This window comes from Dermacentor andersoni, chromosome 2 (genome assembly GCF_023375885.2).
Source record: "Dermacentor andersoni chromosome 2, qqDerAnde1_hic_scaffold, whole genome shotgun sequence".
Lineage (NCBI taxonomy): Eukaryota > Metazoa > Arthropoda > Arachnida > Ixodida > Ixodidae > Dermacentor > Dermacentor andersoni.
This window is the reverse complement of record NC_092815.1, coordinates 123,379,846-123,406,342: the sequence shown is the minus strand read 5'-3', so window position 1 is coordinate 123,406,342 and position 26,497 is coordinate 123,379,846. Positions and strand designations below refer to the sequence as shown.

The 26,497-nt window shown below is 44.0% G+C and overlaps 1 protein-coding gene across 1 annotated transcript; it reads left to right on the top strand.

Moving 5' to 3' along the window:
• Positions 1 to 22,258, top strand: LOC126541289 (uncharacterized). The gene is made up of 5 exons (XM_055076645.2): positions 1 to 686; positions 2,340 to 2,491; positions 12,014 to 12,081; positions 17,914 to 18,000; positions 22,060 to 22,258. The coding sequence occupies exons 1-5, from the start codon at positions 570 to 572 to the stop codon at positions 22,194 to 22,196; spliced, it is 561 nt and encodes a 186-aa protein (XP_054932620.1). The 5' UTR covers positions 1 to 569; the 3' UTR covers positions 22,197 to 22,258.
• The last annotated feature ends 4,239 nt before the right edge of the window (positions 22,259 to 26,497 follow it).

Genomic DNA, 26,497 nt, shown 5'->3' with positions numbered 1-26,497 from the left:
ACTGTCCAGCTGGGAACTTCGGCTATTGTTTTTCTTTATTGCGATGCAACTGTTCCCTCTTGTGTGTATGTGTTTGACCACTAAGCTTGTTTGACCAATCAAATAAAACAGAAAGCAGCACCTATTAGACACATTGCACGAGGTTTTTTCCCGTATAATTGACGCAGCTTTCGCATACCTCTGTAGTTAGGATTTATGGCACCCATTCTCTGCTGAATCCAATTATGGTTGGAATCTACTGAATCCAAGTGCATGCTTACAATTTGGCAGACGGCTAATAAACCAAATGCTGTATTTAGCGCACAGGATGAAAACAGTAAAAAGATAGGAAACGTAGAAGAAAACTATAAAGTAAATGACCACTCTGACATCTAGGAGACATATTAGAAATTGAGCGCTTGTAATTGAAACTGCATCTGTTATTAAAGCTATCACGCAGAAAGAAAAAAAAAAAGCTTCGCTGTCCAAGTATGTAAGCCCTTGCCCTCAATCGAGGCGGCTGAAATTGGTCATTGGTTGTTCGCCAGCCAAGCGAAAGAGCTAAAGGGACGCGCGTTTTCTGTGCAAACATGCAGTCGCTGTTTTCTTATGTCTTACTCTTAATTTCAGCAGTATTGCTGGAAGTACCTATCGCTTCAGGCAAAGCAAAACACCAACTGAAACACGATGTCACGGATGCATTTAAGGTACGTACGCAAGAAATCTGGCTGCGGTGAGACTTGCAGATATCACAGTAAACTGACCGTCTGTACTTGAATTAGTGAGCTTAATAAACCAGAGCATCGATTTTCTGTTTGTTTGAGCCTTCCCATTTTTCATAACAAGCACTATGGTCAAGCGTAAAACACGGCAAGCATTCCGTTACCCACAGGTCCTGCTTTTCTAACCGAAATGCTCATTTATTCTATTTCCTTCCTAGAAATGTCTACAACTAAGCGTTTAACGCTTCGCCGCTATATTGATCAATTGACACGACTATATTGAACAGTGAACAAGTTGCAAGACGTCTGGCGTAATTGATCAATGATTAAAGGTAGTACTGATAGGTAATTCCGACTTAAAATTTATTGTTACCAATAGTATTTATGCTGGAAAATACGCGCACCTAAAGATGGATGGTTTAAGGTTACGGATCCTGTGAATTCTGTCCCATCCTGCAGAACAAGCTTCAAATACCAGATGATTTCCCATTAAAAGCAGAGGACTCGCAGACACCCCCGTACTTTATGCACGGAAGTAGTGTCCAAAGAGCGGAAGGATTATGAAGTGCAGAAAGCACGCCGAAAATACGGGGCAATAAAGCCAATTAGATTTTTAAAGTGCACAGTGACTCTAAGTTATTTAGTTAGAGGTTGCCGCGGCGGCCGCATTTCGATGGGGGCGAAATGCGAAAACACCCGTGTACTTAGATTTAGGTGCACGTTAAAGAACCCCAGGTGGTCAAAATTTCCGGAGTCCTCCACTACGGCGTGCCTCATAATCAGAAAGTGGTTTTGGCACGTAAAACCCCATAATTTTTAATTAATTTAGTTAGAGGTTAGACACCCGAATTATATTTGTGGCCCGTGGTTCTATGAACTGCATTAAAGCATTACAATAATGCGGATCCTGCCAATAAATCTGTGAAAATATAAGTTTATGAGCAATGAAAGGTAATGAATATTGAGGTACCAGCTTTGTAACTATAAAACAAGTAGGTGTTCAACTGTTCGGTGTTCGGTTAGGTGTTCGACTGACTATTTAGGAAGTCTCAGTACAAGAGCAAATATTGCTATCAAAGTGAATTCTGTGACTCGTTGAAAATGACAAGTTGGTTTGCATGATCAGGAGGCGAACAAACCGAAATTTTCGGGGCCAGTCATGGCAAATAAAAGAGCTGAATTAGAATGTCGGGCAAATAACACAGGACATTCACCGTCCAAACATGCTCTTCTATATGGAAGCGAAAGATCCTATTCTCTGCATATACTGTTAGGAACCGCTGAGGGGAACTCATATCTTCATTCCCTGTCATGAGGTAGACGGTCATACAGGAGAACATTAGATTGATACAGCTATCCACATGCTATACCACTACGCCAGACTTAAATACTTTATGAGTACTCGCAGGGAGTTTTGACGCTGAATCTAGATTTGTCGACAGTAGTATGGGACAAAAGCGCAGTTAGAGATCTGTAAGAATAAACATTTAAACCTTTTTAAAGCTCTGATTAACATATGGAACACAGTTTGGTACAAGGCCTCTGCATAGCTGCTCTGTCACAAAATACAGAGTATTGTTACTACTAGTACTCGTATGTTCGGTTTAATGGTGCATTTGTCTTCGCTTGCTATTTCAGGTATATGAGGTATTCCCTTACGCCATTACCGCGTTTGATTCGGATGATGATGGAGATCTGGACTGTGCGATGGCTGTGCGGCAACAGCTCGATGAGAACAAGAAGACTGCTACCTACGTATTTGTGCTACCACCCGTTAACGGACGTCAAGCGTAAGTTTACATAGTGTGCAAATCGCAAGCACCTACAAGGCTATGTGGTGGTAGTACCTTTATATACGTTAGCGAATAAAACTGTTGGACAGAAGGTTTGTGTGATTCAACAAAAAATGTAGGTGAGTTCGAAAAAAATTCGAATAAAACCGAATTGCGATACGAGAAAAACGACTTCTGATTATCGGATGAAAAAATTAATATTTGCAATTCAAAATTGAAAAATGTAGGTTCAGTGAATGGTTTTAGGCAACCAGAGGCTTATTTACTTTATCTTATACATTTATTGTCCTTATCAACTACACACCGCCTGCGCTTTAATACTTGCAAACGAGAAAGAAAGGAAAGGTACTCGTATTTTGTGCACCAGTAAATAAGTGTAATAAAACAAAAAGAATGCCAGCAACCAGATTAATGCAGTAGAGCTTAGTGCTCGGTGAAAGGACTAAGAGCAATAGTACAGTACCACATATCGTTTTAAAGGAATTCAAGCATAATCACGCGGACGAAAGGATAAATTGTTAGGCCTAAATCGAGACATACAATTTGTATAGTGCTTAATTTCAGACATAATTATTGAACTAATGGGAAGTACTGTGCTTAAGGTATTTCCTCCGTGTGCTCAGGAACTGGTGTGCCTTCACAACAACCATGTTGCTCGTGCGATAGAATCATTCGGGAGAGTTCTGTTCTTCCTCTAGATCGCAAAGAGTTCTGTTGTCTCTTATTTCACTCGAACGCAGCGATTATGACACACTTGAATGGTGAATTCTGGAATAGAGTACGAAGAAAACAGCAAAAGTATTCGATTTGTATTCTAAAATTTAGATATTCACACATCCCTGAAGTTAGCCAGCAATGAAGTTAATTACTTGTTAATTTTATTTAAATGTAGCAAAAGCAGCTGACAGTTTCGCCGAAGGCTATAAGCACTGAAAGTGGTAGCAACGTATACCTTTGTGATGAAGGCCTCTCGGAACGCTAGCCTTATGAGTGGTATTGCAATTGTTCTGCCTCGACTGTGTACGAGAGGAGGCCGAACGAAAGATCTCGGCTTTTGCCTTTGACCAAAGGAAAGATTACATATATTTAGTTTGACGTTTACTGTCTGTTTCGCTAAGAACAGTCTACAACCGTGAGCAAAAGTATACGGGCCGCAGGGTTGCCAAAATAAAATAAAAAAAAACAGAATTTCTTCATAATTAACACGCAAACCGGAAACTGACGAGTGCAATTGAAAATTTGTAATGCTAACTTTGGACTGCAGTCCAGAATGTTCAGTCGCGTTCCCAGAGAAATGAGAAAATGAGTTTTATCGCGTAATCGCTGGTCCGTCCATGGTGCCGTATCCACACATGCTCACAGCTTGTCAACTGCAACGCTAATGTGCGTTCGCACACTATTATTCCAGGAGCGGATGCATTTTGATCACTTTGCCAGGGAGATTTGTACTCATTCCTTGGCTCCGGCAGAGCTGATTCAGTGGAGCGTGACAGTGCGTATACTAGGCTTGGTCGCTTTTGCAAATAAACGCACTCCCCATTTTGGGAGGCCTTGTAACCCTCCACACGAAATCCGCGCATGCACTGTCGATAGCAGAACAGCACAACGGCGCCAACGCCAATGAGTGCGCTTCGAGCACCCGTATTATTTCTGTTGCAATTATAAAGAAAAGGGAACTGAAAGTGGACTGAAAGACAAGTTGCAGCAAGGTTAGCAAGCTGTATATTCGTCAACTTTTATTTCCATTTGCTTAATATTTTTGCCTTCCGTTATTACAACTGTTAATTTCCCATGTATCTTCTTCTTGGCTTCAAAAGCCATTGAGTTGATGTTGTTGCGTATACGTGCGGCTTTTGAAAACAGTCGAATCTGATAGACCGAGGGTCTGAAACCTGCGTTAGTTAATGACAACCTTGATGACAATGAATTTATCGGCTCGCAAATGCATCTGCTTTTTATTGACTATACAAATGAAAACTAAAAAAGAACACCAGACTTGTGTGACGTAGCAAAAACAACCCAATTTCCCGCGAGGCGGGCTGTCTCGAGAAGTTGCAAATAACATTTCGAATATCAATAAGTAGTGCACATAATTTAAAATGTTGCCCTTAGGCTACTGGTCCTTGTGAAAGTTTTCCCGCATGCGACGCTTTCGAGAATTCGTGAAGGATTTTCTGAAGGAATTCATCCACACACATTTCACATCACCAGAACATCCGCCGATACGTCCCTGCACATGCCTATTTTTTTGTGAGTGTTTATCTCGGTCGTATGCGTAGCTCTCCCATGACAGCAGTATTGCTCCTGCGTTGTTCGTAAAACAACCTTATGACTTTCCGGATCACCCGAATATATAGTGCTCTGAAGAGGTCATAATTACTCCACACACTTTGAACTTCCTCGGCGCACTAAGCACGACCTCTCACTAATCTTGAAAAAGAAAATGAACACTGTAGCTTGTTTAGTTCAGCGGGGCTGCCGGGGAAAACTTGTTACAACACATAAAAATAGAAAAACGACGATTTGGCAATTATCTGCAGTGATTATAATTTTACCGCTTACGTTAGATATGCGCCATGCGTTGCGTTGATGATGAGACTAATTTCCACGATATATTAGCTTGGTGTCACGCATAATCTTCCCTCAACGTTGGGAAACGTAGCTTATCATGGGCGCATGACACCTCGCACTCGTGATTAAGAAAATGTTTGGCAAGGCTGTATTCATACCGCACTCCTTTAATTAGCCCACAGTTTTGCCATAGCATTCTTTCCAGTTACACTTAATTTGAACTTAGTGGCACTTGTTCTTTCAGGGACGCGGGATAATTTCTGTGGCGGTCCTAAGAGAGAGAGGCGTAAATGAGTATTTGAGGCCCTGGCAGAGGACCTAGCGTGGATGCCATGTGGCCGCGACACCGTTAGACCACTTTGCCAGCATAATTTGGCATTCTTGGTCATCGTCGGAGCGTGCGATCAAGACTGTTCTTAAACACATCCACAACATTGAAATTAACAGCGCAATATCGACGAGGACGAAGGGAAAGAAAAACACGACACTTTCCCTCCTTTGCTTTTGTCCTCGTCAGTATTGCGCAGCTAATTTCCCAAACATGAATCACCACCAACTGGCTCAAGTTTCTCTTCTAGCACATCCATAACACTCCGTAGTGCTTGAAAACCTAATTTATTGCAAATCCTGTTAGTTAACCATCGACTTTGCACTTTGCCCACACATGACCTATATTGTGAGTTTGTTTTAGCCAAATATAAGCCTGGTGTAACGTAGACCTTCCTTGGAACAGTGGGAAAGGCAGGCTGAAATGGCTACATAACACTTTCAAGCACTAGCTAAAGGAGTTTCTTCAGGTGGCTGTGTTTGATGCTCACGCATTTAAATTCGTAAGCCAACTTGATATGTACATTCGCAAAGTCTGCGAAATTTTTATGTGTGTGGTGTTTTATTTAAGCCAGGGCTGCGGGATTAATCTCACGTTACTCGTAAAATACAAACATAATGATCCAGAGCACTCGTGCACGTAATTATTTGCAATAAACAAAATAACCCACACACTTCGAACTTTGTGTACGCATTACCCATAACGTCATCTTTATTTGTGTGAAATATAAATTACAAGCCTTATTTAGTTCTCCAATTGCACCACGGAAAACAACTGCAAACCTCGTATACCATATGAATATAGACAAATAACTATTCTGTATTTAAGCTCACGCTTCTAATTAAGCGACAGACGTGAACGTTTCGCCACGCATTATAGTTAGCATTTAAGTTTTTCTAGCTACGTTTTAATTGTGTCCTGTACTGTTGTTTTAGCACTGTGGGAAACATTGCGGGTGTCTCCAATAACAGCATCTGGAATTCTTGAATAATTTTCCACAAAGGCTGTGAATACTTTACCCAGAATAAGCCATCATGATTAATGATTGACATATGTCCCATTATAACGAGTAATAAGTACCGCGCCTCGTTTACTACACCGTAGAAGAACTGCAAAACCAACTACACTCCTCGTATAAAGCATAAAAACCTGGGGAAAACGCGTAATTAGTAATTATCTTAGATGGCCACAATTGATCACCGAACTCTACTTCTTCGCAAGCGTTAACCATAGAACTGCCACATTTTCTCTAACTTTGAAATTTATGTCAATTTCGGCCCTGCCATGGTAGCGGGGAAACTAAGTATTTCAGACAATGCAAATGACAGAGAACGTGTTTTCAGCCACTTTCATTTATCCCTTTCGGCCTTGGCGGTATCAACTGACCAGAGGACAGAGAACGTCCCACACAATTCTTGAAACAAACTAAATAGAAAGGGTTAAGCTTTCGACGTGAAGCCAGCAAAGTGCTTAGGCAACGCTAGATGTTTACGTCCAGTGGTGCAAGATGACCATTGTTCTGCGGAAAACTAATAAAATCAATAGTAGCATTAACACTCTACGTTTCACTCTAGGACGTCGTCAGTGCCAAACAACTTGGGCATCTCAATTCGTGATATTATTAGTAGAGGAGGATTGGAACGGTTTAGTGGGTTGCCCTCTCAACCTAACGACTTTCTCACTCGGAAAGCTCTGCTCCCAGATTTTGAAACAGTGGACATTGGACAGGGCTCCAGCACCATTTCCGTTTGCAAGCCGTTCCGATACCCCGTGATGGTGCTCCGAGGGGAATGTGTTGGCAATGTAGAATCGATTGAGGACGTGCAAGTTATGGACCTTCCAGCTGGCCATTACTCTACTAGTTCCAGTGCGCTCAGTGCTGTTTCTACGTGTGGCCTATCGCCAGTGATGTGTTCGGTTCTTCTATTGCCGATTACCTTACACCGGTGCAGCGGTCCCACATTTTGTCGCTCCCGAAGGCTGATACGAATTTGAGGCAGTGCCTTTTGGTCTTTGTAATGCACCGGCAACTTTCGAGCGCATGATGGACACAGTTCTATGCAGCTTGAAGTGGTAGACCTGCTTGTGCTATCTTGACGACATTGTAGTTTTTTCTCCTGACATCACCACGCAAATTCGCCGGCTCTGGTGTGTTTTGACGTGTTTAACAAGCTCTCGCCTACAACGAAACCTGGGAAAGTGCCGATTCACAGCTCCGCAGCTGACAATTCTATATTACTTCGAATCCAAGGATGGAATACTCCATCATCCAGCCAAACTTTGGGCCGTCGCCGAATTCCCTAAGCCAACGTCTGTCAAAAAATTGCGTAGTTCCGTACGTCTCTGTTCTTACTCGGACGCTTCATCCGCAATTTCGCCGCTATCATATCGCATCTCTTGAAGCTACTTAGAAGCAATGGACGCCTTACTCCGCGGTCGTCCGAGTGCAACGAGTCCTTCACAAAGTTCAGTCATTTGCTAACGTTTCCGCCAATTTTGCGGCAATCTGACACAACAGCCCCTACCGAGGTGCACACAGAGGCCAGCGGTGTTGGCCTCGGTGCTGCGCTTGACCAGTGCAAACAAGGGTTTCCTGAGCATGTCGTGACTTATGCAATTCGTAAGCTTACGAAAGATGAGACCAATTTCACTGTGATGGAAAAGAATGCCTGACAATCATCTGGGCACCTACGAAGTTCCGGCCTTATTTGTATGTCCGTGGCCGTCCAGTTGATGTAGGCACGGGCTATCATGCACTATGTTGGCTCTCGCCCTTGAAATATATCTCGGACGGACTTGCCCGATGTGCATTTCGCCTAAAGGACTACGATATTGGCGTACTGTACCACATCGGATGCCAGCAGTCTGACGCCGACGCCCTCTCGCGCTCTCCCTTACCTGACGAGAATGCCTGTTGCTCACTATCCCAGTTGACCGTTTCTTCGCTCGACTTTACCACCACCGCTTCGGAGCAGCGCAACGACCATTGCATTTCCTCCCTTATAGATTTACTTTCTTTTCGATCAGCACAGCCAACCACTCGCACATTGCGTTACCAAGCCCACAATTTCGCCATTCGCGACAACCTGCTTGATCGAAGCAATTATAACCCCGACGGTCGCCAGTGTTTGTAGTGCTTCGCAGCCTGCGTTCCGAGATATGCGAAGCTTTCCACGTCGATCCAAAGTGTGCACACTCAGGAGTTTTCAAAACGTACCAGCACCATCTACAGTGGTACTACTGGCGAGGTATGTACAGCTATGTTCAGAAGTTCCTTCACTCTTGCCCCGATAATCAGCGCCAGAAATCTTCGCCCCGTCTTTCGGCAGCCAATTTGCTGCATTTACCTTTCCTTACCCGGCTGTTTCGGTGTGTCGGAATCAATTTGTATGCGCCCCTTCCTCTTAATTCAACTGGAAACTGCTGGGCCATTGTGGCAGTCGACCACCTCACGCAATACGCCAAGATTGTCGCCCTCCCGGCAACTACAGTGCGCGATGTTGCGTCCATCCTGCTTCGTCGTTTCATCCTGCGTCATGCACCACCTCAGGAACTGCTCATCGATTGCGGACGTGTCTTCTGTCCGAAGTAGTAGCCAATCTTAAAAAGTCCCACGTTGTTCATCTTACACCTACGGCGTACCATCCTCCAATCAATGGCCTTACGGAACGCTTCAACCGTACGCTCGGCGACATGCTTACCATATATGTCGCCTCCGACTACACAAATTGGAACGTCATTTTGCCCTTCGTGACCTACGCGTACAACACCGCTAATCATAGCACCACCGGCTTTTCACCCTTTTTCTTACTGTACGGTCGGTACCCGTCGCACTCCGTCGATACAAATCTACGATACCGGCCGGATACATCTGAATGTGCTCCCATTTCAGCCATGGCAAGACATGCTGAAGAGTGCCGCGATCTCGATAGGGCCTTTACCTCCAATGACCAAGAGCGCCAGAAGAACACTCAAGGTGACACCGCTTCTGCGCCCACCTTCCTTCCTGGAGCGTTTGTATGGTTCACGGTTCTTTCCGCTGCACCTGGCCTCTCATCAAAACTACTACCCAAGTATGAAGGGCCCTACCGTGTCGTCGAACGCACATCCGCCGCCAACTGCTTGATCGAACCCATTGAACGGCCTTAGGACATGCGCTCTTGCTCGTGAAACGCTGCTTGTGGTGGCAGTCCGTGCCTTGGTCTAACGGGCGGTCCCAAACGCCGGTGACTAACAAACGCCTTTACAGTAGAATAAAGATATGTTGAATAGCGGCTCAACAAAAAAAAAAAAAAAAAGAGCAAGTGATTTTCGCTACCCATTTAAAAGTTCATTTTGCGGTTTGCGAATTTGACGCTACCAGGGTTCAGTGGTTGTGAAATTGAGGTCCAGAGTAGCCAATTCATTTCTTTTTTCATGTTTCCCGCAGCGTTTTCTGGAAGCACAGTGGGCGTTTTTGTTATTTTCCAAACATTTACTCGTTCGGGAATGTTATTTGTTCGAAATGCTAAGAGATCACGGCTTTAAGTCGCATGTTGAGTATCTTTCAATAAAAACAAAGAAGAATCATTGAAATCGTGTGCCAAACCTGTTCGTTAAATAAAAAACAAATCTGAAGAATCCTTCGAGAAACTTGGTCTACGGATATGAAGAACTCCACGTGAACTGTGACTCAGATCAGTATGTCTCAGCACCTGCGATTCGCCCATTTTTATTTCTTACAGTTATATTTCCTAGTTTCAAGAGCACTCAGCAAGCATTTCGATTGAAGGTCATAAAATCCAAACTTTATCCAACCTTGCCGGCCCCTGCTATATAAAATATTACAAAGCTATACGTTTTTTCAAAGAATAGATCACTTGTCGATTCACAACATTTGAACCCTGGTGGTGTCGTTTCAAACAATGTCCGTAAATTCGCTAAAGATTCCTAAATTATTTTTTTTCTTTTTGTATCTTGCTTCTAAGAGCTTTGTCACACTAAATATGTGCAACAAAAATATATCTGTCTAAAGGAAATAAATGCAGGGGTGACAGGGTTAACCTCTAATTATTTCGCACATTTCAAAATTCGCCTGCTCATAGAATATCCCCACAAAGACAACCAAGTTTCTGGTGTAAGATCCTCCTACTTCTTTAGCAGATGCATCTAGGCAGCCTTGACATCATGCGTGGTGACCCGGAGCCCCTGATGCGTGGTGCACACAGCCTAACGCTTCAAGTTAGAATTTAAAACATAGGTTTCGTGCAGTTGCACGCAACGTACTAGGTAGCTGGCTTCACGCGCAGCAGGTGAGAGGTTTGTATGAGAGCGATTTGCGGTAATTGTGTGTGCATGAATGTGACAGCGATGCGTCACATCGCCTTTACCGTAGGAAATTCGTGCAGCAGAGGCCGCCTCGTTTAGAACGCACATCACGCAATTGCACCATGTTGCGATAGACTGACGTGCAGTATTCGTACAAATGACTAGAGCATAGCTTGCAAAGAGACACATGAATAGAGTTACGACTGCTCTCTCACCAGCCTGCCACCGATGCCCTGGATGGAGACGGGTAGTTGGCGTCGAATACTGAAATTTAATGTCAAATTCCAAATGAATAAACTCAGTCATTTGCTTACGTATGATGGAGACGACGACATGTATATTGTTAGGGACAAGAAAAAGGGAAAGCGCTCTCCCGAAGCAACGTCCATGCGAGCAAAAGATAACGGATCGCAAAAGGTGCTTATTCGGTCCACGTTTCGGATCGGGAGAACCAAATTATGATTTGCTGCGTCAGATAACTTGCACAAATTATTAGCAAAGCACATTGCAGTATTTATTAAGCTTAATCAACGTGGAGTTGTTTCGGGTAGAAGTATCGTCATTCAAAGCGCCTGTGAATGCCGACGACACTTTTGTCGTCTATTAACGTTTTCTTAGCTAGAACACCAAGTTCCTGATTGTTTTTTCATAAGTAAAAACTATCCCCGAAGGGTCTTTTTTCTTAATGCCGAAGTTATGCACGGTTAAGAAAGGGGGCTCTGACTTGAGTATCCTCTGTAGCACCCTGTGATGCGCTAGATTAGAAAAAACGGGGGGGACAGGTTCGCGTTTCTAGGCAGGTGCACATGGAATTGGCACAATATGTGACGTGTGCCAAACGCTTCGCAACTGCCAGTACGTGCAGGAAACATTCCTAGGGAATAATGAAAGTATAATTAATTAATATTTAATTACGGGGTTCTTACGTGCCAAAAGCACTTTCTGATTATGAGGCACGCCGTAGTGGGGGACTCGGGAGATTTGGGCCGCTTGGGATTCTTTAACGTGCACCTAGATGAAAGTACACGGGTGTTTTTGCATTTCGCCCCCATCGAAATGCGGCCGCCGTGGCCGGGATTCAATCCCGCGACTTCGTGCTCAGCAGCCCAACACCATATCCACTAAGCAACCACGGCGGGTAATAATCAGTGAGCGAAATGTACAACAATGAAAGTGAGACAGACATCTCAGTTTACTTGACAAGTGTGCATGATTGCGTGCTTCAAAACAAAATAATTATTTTGCACCTAGAACACATTTGGTTTCATTTTGCCTAAGAGATGCATGAGACGGAAATTTCGTATATCTTTCAGAGAGAACCACACCTACCATGTAAAGGAAGGATCAACAACCGACAAACCTGTCTTCACGGTGGATGACGGTAAATATGAAATGATAATTAAAATAAGCTCAGAAATATTTTGCTCGAACTGGAGTAACCTGGAAACTGCAGCGCTAAATATCGCTTAATGCCCTCTTTACCACTAGTTAACGACGGAAACACACCTTAATTGATAAGAAATTTTTGATTGTCGCTGTAAAAAGTGTGCTTTGCACAAATATCTATATGTCTAGGCGTTTGACTAGATGGTTTGACGTGTCCTGTTTTTGCGCAGCTGTTTAGAGGAATTCATTTCACAGCAAAGCTGTTAAGGGGAGTGCCGCAACATCTTTCTTGCGATGGTTGTGAAGTCCGACGGCATTATGCGATGGCGTGACCCGCATCACGCGTCAATCAGAGAACAGCCAGCAACGCAGCCTGCTTCGCGTACTTAGCTGCCCCTTTCCCTTCCCGCTTGTAGCTAGCGCACATCTCCCTCCTCGCTGCCCCGTCCCGTGCTCACTGTCCCCGCGTTCCTGCCTTTTGCGCGCGCGAAATGACGCCGCCGCATCAAGCCACCATCCCCTCCTTGGCTCTCCCTCGCAAGCTTCTTTCCAGTGCACCTAGCTACAGCATACGATGCGCGGTTGCGATGTTATAACAGTTGGACTTTATAGGAAACATCATGGCGACGACGACGGCAGTGACGACAGCAACGGCGGAAATTCGCCTGGGGTGTCCATATATTTACTAAGAGATAGACTGGCTAAGCTTTGATAACGCGTTCGCGTAACAGCGCGCATGTAATCGCAATAGAGATGGGAATTCTAGAAACGCTGCTTTAATAAATGATTGTTCATTCAAGGTCGACCGGAACATACGCGCGCGTCTGTCTAGACATCACGGTCATCACAATCAACATACGCCATAGCATACGTAGAGCGTTACCGGTGCTAACTTCTGGTAAATTCTTTTTCCTGCAGGTGTCATGGATATCTTCATTGTTTTGCTTCGGAGAAGCTCGCATAGAAATTTCTTTAATACTGTGTTAGGCATAAGCTATTCCTCACTTTTGTGCCACAAGCCCCGTTTATCACTGACCAGCACGCGTCAGTGGAATGGCGGATGTCTGTTACGTTCGGCCGCGATGTGCTAACGCGGCTGCTAGGTGGTATGCTCTGCTTTATGAATATCAGACCGTTGGATGCGAATGGTTTTGATAAAATAAGAAAGAATCACGGCAACTAGCTCTTCAGAAAAAAGTGACTTGGTAGTACATTTTTTTTTACCGACGTCAAAACGAAATAATTTTCTTTAGTAATTTTCTGGGCGATCATACATCTCGCCCTTGGTCAGACAAGTTATAGAAATGTTCATACAAACTAGCACAAATGCAAATAAGATGCCTTGTTGCGACGCCGGTTACTCAAACCTCGACCGGCTTTACTATTGAGTAGCGTCGCGTTGTCGACAGGCTGCAGGCGTCCGGTAGACCAAGGCGACCAGGCAGGGACCAGAAGATTTCCAGCGCGAAACTTACGCAGTTTATTCAATAGTTGGTGAAGGATATAGAAGAAGAGAATTGGATGAATGAATTCAAAAAGTACATTGCGTTGGCGCTTAAATAGTCCCACTCAAGTCGTAGGCGGGATCTTGCTCACGTCAACGTCACGTGACATGCACTGAGTCTGGTCGGGGATGGGCGGCTAATCGTTTCTCCAAGGCGACGTTGCACATGCTTGCCTCCTCTGGCGCCAACCCGCGAGTGCTGTTTGGTTCGCGGAAAGGGTCTCCTATAGAGTCGGGCACACACAAAGGTGCCTGTAATCACTGCGGGGCGCCTGCCAGACCGGCAACGGCTCGAGACAACCGTAGTAAATTAGAGATCCATCCTCCCTTTCGATTAGGCATGGTATTTGAGCATCCTTTTTCCCGGGGTGTTACACGTCAATCGTAACGCCCTGCAAGAATATGGTTTCAAGGTGCTTGGTAGGGCCCCGTATTCACAAAACTTCTGTTACCTAAGTGGTGCCTACATAGGTGGGTGCTCGACTTGCTATAGCAGAGATTGCTGTCGTGACTGGCTGATGCTCGAATGCTGGCCAATGAGAAAAAAAGCGTCAAGCCTTGAGTTTTCCATGACAAAACCACGATCTAAATATGAGGCACGGAGTAATGGAAGACTTCAGACTAATATTGAGCGCCTGAAGTTCTTGACGCATGACAGACAAGTCAGTGTTCTTGCATTCCGCTGCCAGCGAAATGTGGCCACCACGGCAGGTATTGTACCTATGATCTCGTTCTTATCAGCGAGCGCCCTTGGAACCTAACTTCCTCTGGTTTGCGTGCCAGTGAAAGAACGCTCTTACGCAAAATAGATTTTGGGAATGCGGGCACAGTTTATCCGGCAGCCGGTCACAATCTTGTAGTAGTAATATTTCCACCAGTTATTTCGACGCAAGAGCTGTATTCTGCTTGATTCCCAACGGTAGACGTCCCTGATATTGGCGGCGAGGACTTGCAGAGTCGCCATTTCTCGGAAGAGCCTCACTTGCGTAGTATGAGGGATAAGACAGCGCACCCCTCGCATATGTTTGGCTGTTGGCGCTCAATAAAAGCAACATACTGGAGCTCTCCTGGACATTTCTGTATGCACTCTCGAAACGAAAGAAGTTCTTTCCTGTCAGCACAATAATCTTGGGCAACAGAAAGCACCAGAATGCTTCCCGGACGCCATATTTTTTACCGAATGCGTATCCCGGCCGCGTATAAGGCAAACATATCCGCTGGTCGCCGAAGAGTCGGAGCTGCGCGCCTATTGGCTCTTGCCGAAGGCCACTTTTGCCAGCATGGAGGCACCCAGGAGCGCGGCCTCCGACGTTGCCTCCGAGATTTAAGTTCGTTTACCCTCCGACGCTGGGCTGTCAACGCGGTGAACGCGATGCACCAGTGGGCACTGAAGCCCATTCGGTGAAAGGAGCACGCATTACTTGCACTATGGTGTATCCGAGGCACGCGAAGCAAATTGAAATGCTTCAAGAAACGCCTCTGCAACGTTGCGCAAGGGTTGTGTGCAGGCCTTTGTCAACGCCACGCCTCACTTTCGAAAACAGCGTCGCTCGCTTTTCAACGACACTGAAAAAGCATTCAAGCGGAACGTGGACACGAGCCACATCGTAAAGGAAGAAGACGGCGGCGGCATGGTCATGGAGCCATGACATAGCCGATTCCTCAGCACGAGCTTCTTTAACAGGTCCGGTGATATCTGTGCTTCCGGCCACTGCGCAAATCGCTGCAGCCAGATATAGGCATTTTTCTTTGACCGAAGATAAAAAAAGGTCTGTCATTAGCAGATTTCGTGCATCTAAATCATTCTTGGAACCGACAATGGTGTCCTAGCCGGCAATTCGAAGTATAATTTACAAGGCTGCGTCGCCGTATTGCAAAACTTAATATTTAGTTGCACAGTTGTAGTCTGGCGGTATTCCCTTTATGCTACCTCTGCAACGAGTCGGAATCCATCGACCATTCTTTATTTTCGTGTCGGCAGTTTTCTACTCATCGAAAACGATCTCTAGAAATTCCCCTTCGAAATCTAGGACTGCCTTTAGGCAGTACTGTTATACTCTCCCTTGGAACAACGGTATTAGGATAGAGCTCCAGCAACGTTTGCCGAGCCATTTTTAATTTCCTGTGTGACACAAAAGGACTGCCTTATTAATATTTCGTAGTTTCCATATTTGATTTACATCTACTTCATATTAAAAAATTCAAAAAGAAAAACACAAATTCACAGTTATATTATTAGTAATATTATTATTCAAAATTTAACTTGCTCGTGTTTAAATATATCCTTTACTTTATGTATTTCAGTAATAACTTCTTGTTGCTACTCCTTTAAAGGCAAGGCTGACTATCGTATTAAAAACTACTTTATCTCATTTATTAATTGATTATTTCTCATTTTAGATTATTCATTGATTTTCGTTTTTCTTGTGTTATTTATTTATTAAGTAATTTTTTTTTCAATCGTATTACCACCCGATTTGTGGCCTATCCGCCGTAGTGGGTTCGTGCCATTAATTGAGGCTTCATCATCATCACCATGTGTTGAGGCCACAACAATAACGACGACGCGGGATGTTCTTGTTGCAGTTCAAAGTGCATATTTCCCAGAACGCTAGTACGATCAGGTAAGACTTAGAGCCGCATACGTTACGCGGAGCCCGCACTTGTCCGAAATATTTCGACACCGCGCAGAGTGACTGCGTGCATGCTACGCGGAACGATAAGCGCGCACATATTTGCAGATGTGCGTCCATAAGCCTTGAAAGCATGCTTCAAACCATAAACTTTTCTGCTGCCGTGCGTGCGGCTTAGCTCTGAAGCCCCATTTTTCGTGGAACATGATTTTTTTATACCCGCTATGCGTGAAGGAAAAGCGCGGGGCCAACACGTAACTGTCTCGTCTCTTATTGAAACAAATTATAGACCAAGCGGGAAACTCTACTAAAACACCGAGTTTGTTACGATACTTCAGTTTAGAAAAAACAAACGGTAACTTCTAATAGCTTCAGCCCCACGGTAATCTTGTAACGCGGCGAAGCATTCACTGTATTGCAGTGAAGCGAGTGAGAATTTGCGCGCATACGCAGTGTAGGCAACGCGTTACTATAGAAGCTGTACACCTCACTCGGTTACGCTTCTAGCCTTTACTATAATCTCAGGTGGTCAGCTGAGGCCTCCGCACTGAAGTATACAGCGTGTTGCAGCGAACCGAAGTGGTAATTTGTTATAAAAACGGAAAATCCCACTGGGCCATGGTTGTAATCTTTAATATTATCTCAAGTGCGCCACTGGGGCCTTCAACTACCGGTATTATTTTTCTTTTCGCATGCTATACAATTTCACCGCAGTATATACAATTATTGTGGAGAAGCTTTTTAAAGCATATTCACTATCATGAAATGTGTTTCTTTTTGTGCCTCTTCTTATACGTCTTTTTATACTCTAAATCGTGAGGTGGGCTTGATGACACAATAACATGCAATTATACTGTTGCTCATGAGGACAAGGCCCTGCAACGTTATACGTTTGGATCAAAGAATTTTAATTCAAATATACGAAAAATAGGAGCAAATGTTGTAAGGTATGTTAAGCGGTGGTATTTATGCGTGGTAGCTTAAAACTCTTGATGCTTAAGTTTAATTGACATTTATGATAAACAAATAAAGAAAGAAAGGTGTAGGCCAATATTGTATATAATTGTGATTATAGTCAGGTTTACTAGATGAAGTTCGATGGACAATAATCACTGGACGCTTCTACAAGTCCTGTGTTCCAGAAATTTTCTGTGAATACAGTGCTTGAACAAAAAGCGTTTTTATCAGTCAGCAAAATAATATAGGGGCATTGCCAGTGAGACGTACACTAACTTGCAAAAAGTTTTATCCCTGCTACCTGCATGTGCCTGTGACGTGCAAGGATGAACAAATGTTTGTTGATGGAATTTTGAGTTAATGCCAAGTAATATTACATACCAGTAAACAGCTGGCCTGGTAGATGCAATAAAAGCGCCAGACAAGCTCAACGCTTGTCAAAAATTCCGTTCCTGTTTTTTTTTTTTACAACGGCACACGTCCTAATCAGATTTGGAAATCTTTGCGTCAAGCAGATGAATTCTCGAAATTGAACATATAATTCATGAACTGAATTCGCACAGTATTTGTTTTTATCGGTTATTTAACAGTGGGTGGTCGCCTTCGCTAATAATATCTCTGGTATCATGATTACAGGCAATTGTTCTTACCATCAAAGATAGCGTAAGACCTTATTTCGAATACGAGCCTAGATGCGCAGTTCCTTGCGCCTTATCTTTCTTTTGTTTTTCAGGTGCTGATGGGGAGAAAACGGCGAATGTGATATACAGCAACTACGAGGATTGCGCCGTAGTGGACTTCCCGTTCAAGATGAGACAAAGTAAGAATCTGTAATTAACTAGGCTAAAAGGCACACAGTGCTCATTGTTTAGCAGGGAGTACATAGAAGCGGCATGCTATGGTACGCAATTTCGTTATCATTGCATGAAGCCAAAGAACTATGACCTCAACGAGATCATTATATGTACTAATTGTTCTTATTGATTTGTAGAGTTAATTACGGGTGATGTTTAAATATTGCGATAGACTTCGTATTCCTAACAAGGAAAAAGTCGCAGTTTCGACCGAGGGACGAAGCATTGATTGCCATAGAGAATTATGAGACAGTTATACCATGTAACCTTAGTAGTTTTATCAATTGTAGAAGCTGCTCTAAACAGTCGCGTATTAACTAAATTAACAAACACTGTCACGTGCCCCGGCAAGCACGAGCACATATCGATTAATGACCGCGGACAATCGCTGTCAGAACGCTGGCGTGCTGACGCTGACCACAGCTGTGGCGAGCGAATTTCCTATCGTGCTGCCCGTCACTTCAGTGTTAACTAGGTGCACAAGAAGTCAGCGCACATGAAGGTATCAGCTATCTCGGTCCGCGTAACCTTCAAAGCAATCGCAGATGGTTGGCAGCCAAGCTCAGCCGCCTCAGCCAAAATAGAAAAGGATATGTGCACGAACCTGTCCCTTTCCTCCCCCCTCTTAGCGCGCGCACGTCTCCCCAATCCCCGGCCCTCCCACGTGCGCACGTGAGCAGACCGCGCGCACTTCCCGCATTCTTCCCTATCGCGTACGGGAAGACGCTACCGCATTCTTCTCGGCTGACCCTCGCAAGCTCTCCCTCGCACCTACAGTATACGGCGCGCGGCCGGGTTGTTATCACTCTTGGACTTTATAAGGAACCTCACGACGCCACCGACGCCGACGGCGGATGTATGTACCTCTGGACCGGCCATAGAATTGCTATCGCAAGAGTAAGCGAATAACAATGGAAGAAAATACATTTTGCCACCGATGCAAGTAGATCCCAGAATCTACGCACGACGGTTCCAGCCCTCTGTTAATTGAGCCACGGCTGTGGCTATCCATGCGCCAAATTATTGGGGTACCTTTCTCTACACGTATATAAAACGTAGTATTAGGTTGCTCCTTCGATGACTAGACAGTGCCAATTAAAACTAAGGCAGTGGAACGGGGATCATTCATCACGCCAAACGCATCACGTAGTACGTCACATTTGTACGGGGCAACAACGTGGTCTGTAAGCTGTTGTGTGCTGCCTTCAGGCATTGAGACTACCACAATCAAGATGTTTGCTGTAATGTGGAGGAGTAAGATGAAACGGTCACTAAATCCTGAACACTGGTTCTCATACAAATCCACTGCCGCCACGTACTTTTCAAATTTACGGTCTGCGATGTTTTCCTACTACAACGTTACCATTCCCAAGCTACTAAAAACTAACAGTAAGGCATTCTGGAGCTTTATGAAAGGAGATAGCACTGGAAATGTTACTCAAACTTCACTAAGTGGGAAAGTAATCGCCGATCACGCATGCTCTGACGTGCTAAATAACATGTTCGTACAGGCCATTCGCCGCCTTTGCGTGCTACTCCTCCCGAAATACGACCCAAAAAATACCCCCCCATGGATCCCATAGCATTTATTAGTAACGGTATTAAATCGATTGTAAATACATTAGAACTAAAATCGTCATGTGGTGTTGATGGAATTAACAATAAATTTTTACACAGTACTAGTGCGTATTGATAAATAATTTTACAATTGCTTTTTTCTCAGTCGCTTGACAACGGGACATTGCCTTTAGATTGGAAAACAGCTAAGATCATTCCGATTAATAAATCTGGTGATGCACATAACCCTTCTAACTATAGGCCCATTAGTTTGACTTCAGTGCCCTGTAAGATAATGGAGCACGTAATTTATTCTCAGGTAATCAATCATCTTGAATCCAACAACTTATTTACATCTAGCCAACATGGTTTTTGTAAAACATTCTCCTATGATACCCAGCTTCATTGCTTTACTAACGACTTGCATTCCAACTTGGACGCAGGCTTTCTTACGGACTGTATTTTTCTTGATTTCGCTAAAGCTTATGACAAAGTAGACCACACATTACTGCCATGTAAACTCAACACTAAACATTGATACTAATGTAATTAATTGGATACAAGCATTTCTAACACACCGCATGCAATTCGTAAGCGCCAATTAAGTTGGTTCAACTCTAACATCCGTCAAATCTGGCGTTCCATAAGGGTCTGGGCTTGGACCGCTGTTGTTTTTGATCGACGTTAACGCTTTACCTGATAACATTTCGTCTAAAATTTGTCTTTTTGGAGGTGACTGCGTAATATATCATAAAATTACTAATGACGCTAATATTTATTCTCTTCAGGACGATTTAAACACACTGCATAACTGGACTATAATATGGCGCATGCAGCTTACCGTCAATAAATATAAATCGATGCGAATATCTCGTATTGATGAAGATTGTCCTGCCTATTTACTCGATAAGATTCCTTTAGAGAGCGTAATAAACTACAAATATCTGGGCGTCAATATAACCTATAACTTATCCTGGAAGTACCACATCGACTTTATAACAAGCAAAGCTAATTGCACACTTGGATATCTTTGCAGAAACTTCTCGCTCGCACCATTATCACTCAAACATTTGTTATACACGACATATGTCCGTCCACAGTTGGAATATGCATCATCAGTATGAGCCCCACATCACGCCATCTCAATTAACTGCCTTGAAAGTGTCCAGAATCGCTCCCCTCGGTTTATACTAGCTAATTACCATCGTACGGCAAGCGTAACACAAATGAAGGCCACACTTAACCTACCTTCGCTGTTAACCCGCAGGAAACAATCACGCCTACGCTTATTTCATAAGATTTACTGCCAGAACGCAGCGCTTCGGTCATCATGGATTAATCCAGCACCCTTCATCTCCTCCCGTAGAAATCATACGCATAAGGTACATGTGCTTCGCTCTAACACACTAACACATTCGCAATCATTTTTACCCAAAACATGCAAGGAATGGAACGGTCTGCCAGCATCCCTTGTTAGTATAAGTAATCCTGTTCAATTTAGAAACGCTTTAGTTAACTACATTTAAATCATGAAACGCGTTCAATATATCATGTGTTTTTTCATTCTATAAATACTATATTGGGAACTTAACTATGTGTGTATTGAGCAATCATTCCCAATTTGTTTTACTGAAAACTATCAAGAGATTTCTATGGTGAACTACCACTATTATTTTTTGTCTATGATGTGTAAATCACTGAGCGAGCATAATTTATCATTGTTACTTATACTGTGCCTTTTCTGTACATAATGTTTACCTGCATTATGTTGCCTCTCCCCTCTATAATGTATACTTACTCTGAGGGTACTGTAAATAAATAAATAAATAAATAAATAAATAAATAAATAAATGAGGCTCCATTTCAATTAACTATATTTTCTAGCAAGTAGAAAATGAACTCTGCAAAAGAATAGCGTAAACTTTCTACAAAGGTAGGAATACTATATTAAAAATGTGCACTTTAGAATGGCCTAACCTCGAAAATTTCCAGTAAGGACGAGATCTAACTTTGAAGTTTGAAGTTCGCCCATTATCTACATGGGGGAGAGAGAGGAGGCAAAACAACTGCGTAACCAGCTTGACAAATCCTTTGGCAACAACTTCATATGCTGCAGTCGACAACATATGCAAATATTGTAAGATCATTTCAGAATCCACTTACTCACATTATGCATCACAAACAGCAACAACTTAAAGAGAATGCATTGTATACGTAACTACGTTTTGTTGTCTAATGAAATGAGCAAATAAGAAATGCCAAAAGCCTATGCAATGTGGATGTAAGAGATAGAGAGAAATAAGTCATGGGAAAAAGGCAGGCAAGGGTTTGTAAGAAAATCCACGGGAGTAACGTGTGATAATGCATAATTCCCATATTCGTGTCGTCATGAGGTAATTTAGTTAGAATTTGTTTTCCTCTTACGCTCGAGCAGCATTCACAGCTGGAACAACTTTTGTTTTCTGCAGGCTGTGGTCTATGGGTCACCAAAGATGTGTTGCACAGTTTTCCGCAGGAATGCATTGACCAGTTCGAGGACAACTGCGACAAGGCGGTCGCGGTGTTCGACGATGAAACTTGCAAGAGTGTGTTCGACAATATCTAGTGCACTTTTCAAGTGCGTGTATTTTCACGAGTGTTCGGTCATTAGTACCGAATAATAAATTGCTCCATTTATATCTAATCCGTTTCTCCCTTCTCCACCTAGTCCACGTACTCCCTGCGAAAAAAAGAATGTGACACGCATGTGTTATGTGCTGTTAGGAACAAAATGACGCGAAGCTTGGTTAAGTTAGCGAGTTCGCAGCAGTAGTTGGTAACTTGACCTCCACCACGTTGCTACCTATCTGCGTTACGAGGACGAAGGCGATCTACGATGCTAGTATAGAGAAGAATGCTGATGAGAGGTACATGGTGCAGTGTAGTATGCCATATATATAAATATATTTAAGGCTTTGGACCTTCGCGTCACTATGACTCATCCATTCTGGAGGTTTAGATGAAAGTAGGCACATGTGCATTGGCCAACTTTGTAGATAAGAAGATGAACAAAAAAACTAACGGAATATTGATGTTTTCCTGGGAGTCAGCGAAGAGTGGGTCTGGGCGACGTTACGTCACGCATAATTGGAGTGGCATGAACATTGAAGTTACCATGATGGCCTTATTCAGTCCAGTGTCGCGGAGACAAGGGGTCGCATGCTCGCCAAGCGTTTCAACAAGATACAGCGAGACGTAGTGCACTTTCTGTGGTCACATGGAGTGAAAGCAAAGAGCATCCACCGTAGGCTGTTGGAGCTTCCCCTTCGTTCCTACAGCGCGGATCTGGCCCCATCGAATTACCAACCCTACGGCTTTTTCGCTGAGGCACTGTATGGTCTTTGGTTTAGGTCAGAGAACGAGGTCAGCTAAGGTGTGAACATAGCTTCATGAGCAGCCAAACACTTCCTCTAGGATATGATACAGAACCCGATCGCGTATTACCAAAAGTACATTGCCATGCGGCAAGCATATATCAAAGAATTGATTTGTGTAGCTACTCTTCTTGTGTGTAATAAAGAAAGCTAAGCAAAAATTGCCTTCACATTTTCGTTTACCGTTGCATATCCGCAACATATCCGCAGGTGAAGTGACGAAAAACGAAAAACGCAGGAGAAGAGGCAAACCTTTTAATTGGTTTTCTCACTATCCAAAGCATTTAAGCTGCGCATATGCGATGCGACAATGGCTACACGGCCTCGAGGCATCTGCTACTGCTCTCACAGTTATGCAAACTCTACTAAATAAACAGAGATAAATAAAGCTCAGTGGATGGTTACAAACGTGTAACGAGAACGTTGTTTGTATCAGAGAACGGAACTATTCGTAGACATGTTTTCTTGTGTGGCGTTTATTTTAATGTAGCGATGGTGGTCCGATCACTGAAGTGAGTCGTTATATGTTGGAGGTACTAGATCAAATCGTTGTTTTGAAAACGAGGTGGATGCACTTTCTTATAGATGTGTTTACGGTTCTCAGCTGTGTGGCTGTGGCTCAGCTCAGAGCTGTTGGCGGAAGTCACTGTCTCACCTATGCTGCTGAGATGAAGGAGGGGAGGAGGTTTTTGCGCTTAGTTCTACGTATTGGCTGTGGACAGATGAGGTAGTTCATGTTTTCGAACCGACTGCAGATACAGGAAGTACAACCGAAATATAGACAGGTCGCTATCCAGAGACTCCAACGAGTGTATCACCTGGTGAGACAGAGAAACAGCGGAAAGATCGTTTCTGAACAGCAACCGATGGCCCACCGAGCAGTTGCAGCCAAAGGGGTTTCCCAGAAACTGTTTGGATAGTGCCAGCGTTGAAGCGTCTGTTTACAGTGGTGTAATTGTTTGCCGACTCTGGCACCTGGCTTCTGCCTCGGCGTATCAAACCGCAGGATCTTTAACTCTCGGTGTATGCTGCGGCCTCTGCGACGGACACTGCTGCTTAAACCGCAGGCTTATCGCGTGTATGTCACTTTTCTTGTGCTTGGCGGCTCGAAGCTATCAGACATGTCGCTTACGTCAACCTGCTGCTTCTTTCACGGCACGTAAGGCAGGACTGTTGTGGCCGGACAAGTAACTCCCCTCCAGATCTCGAACTCACTGGAGCACTTAGACGTATAAGGCTCCTGCTTCCTCCATAAAATTTGACAATACTGTAACAACAGTGTGAGCGTGTTTCTCTTTACGAAGTGCTAATACTCACTATGAGCAAGGTCATATGGTGGTGTTCGAGGGAACCGAGCTTTGTGTACCGAAAACCAAACTGTCTTTCTTCATTTATGGAAGCGCATGCGTCAATAAATGAAAGCACCTGATGGCGCTCTGATAAGCTACCTTCTGGCGCGCTAGCAAAGCCTGCCCATGCGAACGGCGACATCTGCGAGCAACGTGACACCTCGTGCACTATCGCGCACCTTTCCCGCAGCAGATGGCGGCCTTGGCTCGTAACTGAGTAACGAGCTAAGAAAAACTAATGCTTTCATAATAAACTCTTCAACATTTCATCCCCTTTATTTTAAATGGCGCTTTCCCTACATGCGGGGTAACGCTGAATAAGGCCGTCATGTTGGCAAAAGATCCTCCGCCTGGCATACATTGGTGAGCGTTTGCGGCCTCTTCAGGCCATACGGGCCCTTAGCTGCTGAGTTGCACGGCAAGGTTTGGCTTTGACCTGTCCACCTCGTCCCCGGCTCTGCTACTACTACTGCTAATGGCTCCAACCCTTGCAAGATGGGAAGCATATGCATGAGAGAAAACTCATGAGTCAAGTTATGGGCATGACAGCTTATCACGGCTTTTTTTGTAATAAACAAATGATCTTGAATAGCTGCTGCAGGCTTATTTCGAACGACAGTTCTGACGGAGAGCTACAGGGAATCTCTAGCGACTGCCACATGAAACATTCGTATAACAAAACAAGCCTCAATTGGAGCGCTTGTGTCAATCCCATCGCGACATTCATCTAAAAGGAGGAGTTTACAGACATCTGCGCAGTGGCTGAACTCTTGCTAGTCTTTGTTACAGTGCTCACTCAAATCATCGTGAAAATCCCCTAAGTGTTTGACTATGAGCGGATGCGTGCATAATTCCTAGGTGTTTCACTCTGGTGGGCTGCATGTAACCTTCATTTTCTCATACCAACTTTTGCGTTCACGTGCAAGTGTCGCAAACTCGCGGCTTGACTGTGGGCCTCGGAGCCCTTGCTTGCGGTGTGCATGGCTCTTGTCAAATAGGGCGCGAACAAAACAGTACGTAGTAATGCCAGTGGCAGACGGTAATTTGAGACCTCTTCAGTACATTTGTATAACGGTTCGCAAAGCGCACCGTTCCTTTGCTTCTAGCAGGATTGATCAGAATGGTGCTTTCACTGAGGTAAGCAGATGACGTTTGGGCAAGCTCGATGGCATCCTTCTGAGCAATCATGCTAGGGCAAGCGAATGGTTCGGTTTCCGAACTGTTAGACGATTGATCCCCTGATTGAGCTGTAGCGTAAGTGCATCTGTAAAACATGCAAACATTTTCACTTTCTTCCTGTGCAGAAAAAAAAACAATCATCGCTTTGCATGTATTTCTACCGTGACTTGCAGTCAATTAGAGCGTACATAGCAGCCCTCCTCTGTAATAAGAGCTGGCAAAATGGCTAATCCAAGAATATAGCAGAATTCGCCGTTTCCCAGAGTCGTACCCTGAAGGTGACCACCCGAAAATAAAGTCTCGGCAATCTGCTGCTGGCATTGGTGTTGTTCCCACGTACACTATCAATCTATAAACGCACAAACGTTATTGCGGAGTCGCTGTGTTTATACATGCCTCTGAGCGCAATTGAGGAGTAAACGTCAAGCTAGCGTTATCTAATATTTCAGTGGGGGCTGGCAAATAAAGCTATTAGTTTCCCGTCACTCTCATCTTGTCTACCATCGAGGTGCGCAGGCGGGCTTTCATAAACTCGCACTCAAGCGCTTTTTAACACGACAGCAATAAGAGCTCCATGACCCGGACAATCCGGTGCCGGTGCCGGTGTCGGCAGAGTGGTCCGTGAGCGAGAATAGCCGCATAAATTTTGGTATATGTATATGCCGCGCTTTGTTATGTTACATCTGGCATATGCGGGTTATACTGCCCCACCATTCTATCACTACTGTTGTCCATACCTTGCCTTACATTATTGATCATGTTATTCCTCGGAAAATTGAGAATGACAACCCACAAACAAATGTCATGAAACAAAACACAGACAACGCACACCTTTTATGTTTAATGTTCTCATATTGCAATAATAAAAGTGCGCAATAATAACAGAGTCCTGCAATTTATGTAATTATTTTTGGCACGCCTGTGCACAACCTCCGGGATCAGCCCACGCATGAGGCCGCGTTTCT

Coding starts and splice junctions, on each gene's coding strand:
- LOC126541289 (XM_055076645.2), top strand. CDS start 570: ATGCAGTCGCTGTTTTCTTATGTCTTACTCTTAATTTCAGCAGTATTG. Junction 2,492..12,013: donor CCCGTTAACGGACGTCAAGC/GTAAGTTTACAT, acceptor TATATCTTTCAG/AGAGAACCACACCTACCATG. Junction 18,001..22,059: donor CCCGTTCAAGATGAGACAAA/GTAAGAATCTGT, acceptor TGTTTTCTGCAG/GCTGTGGTCTATGGGTCACC.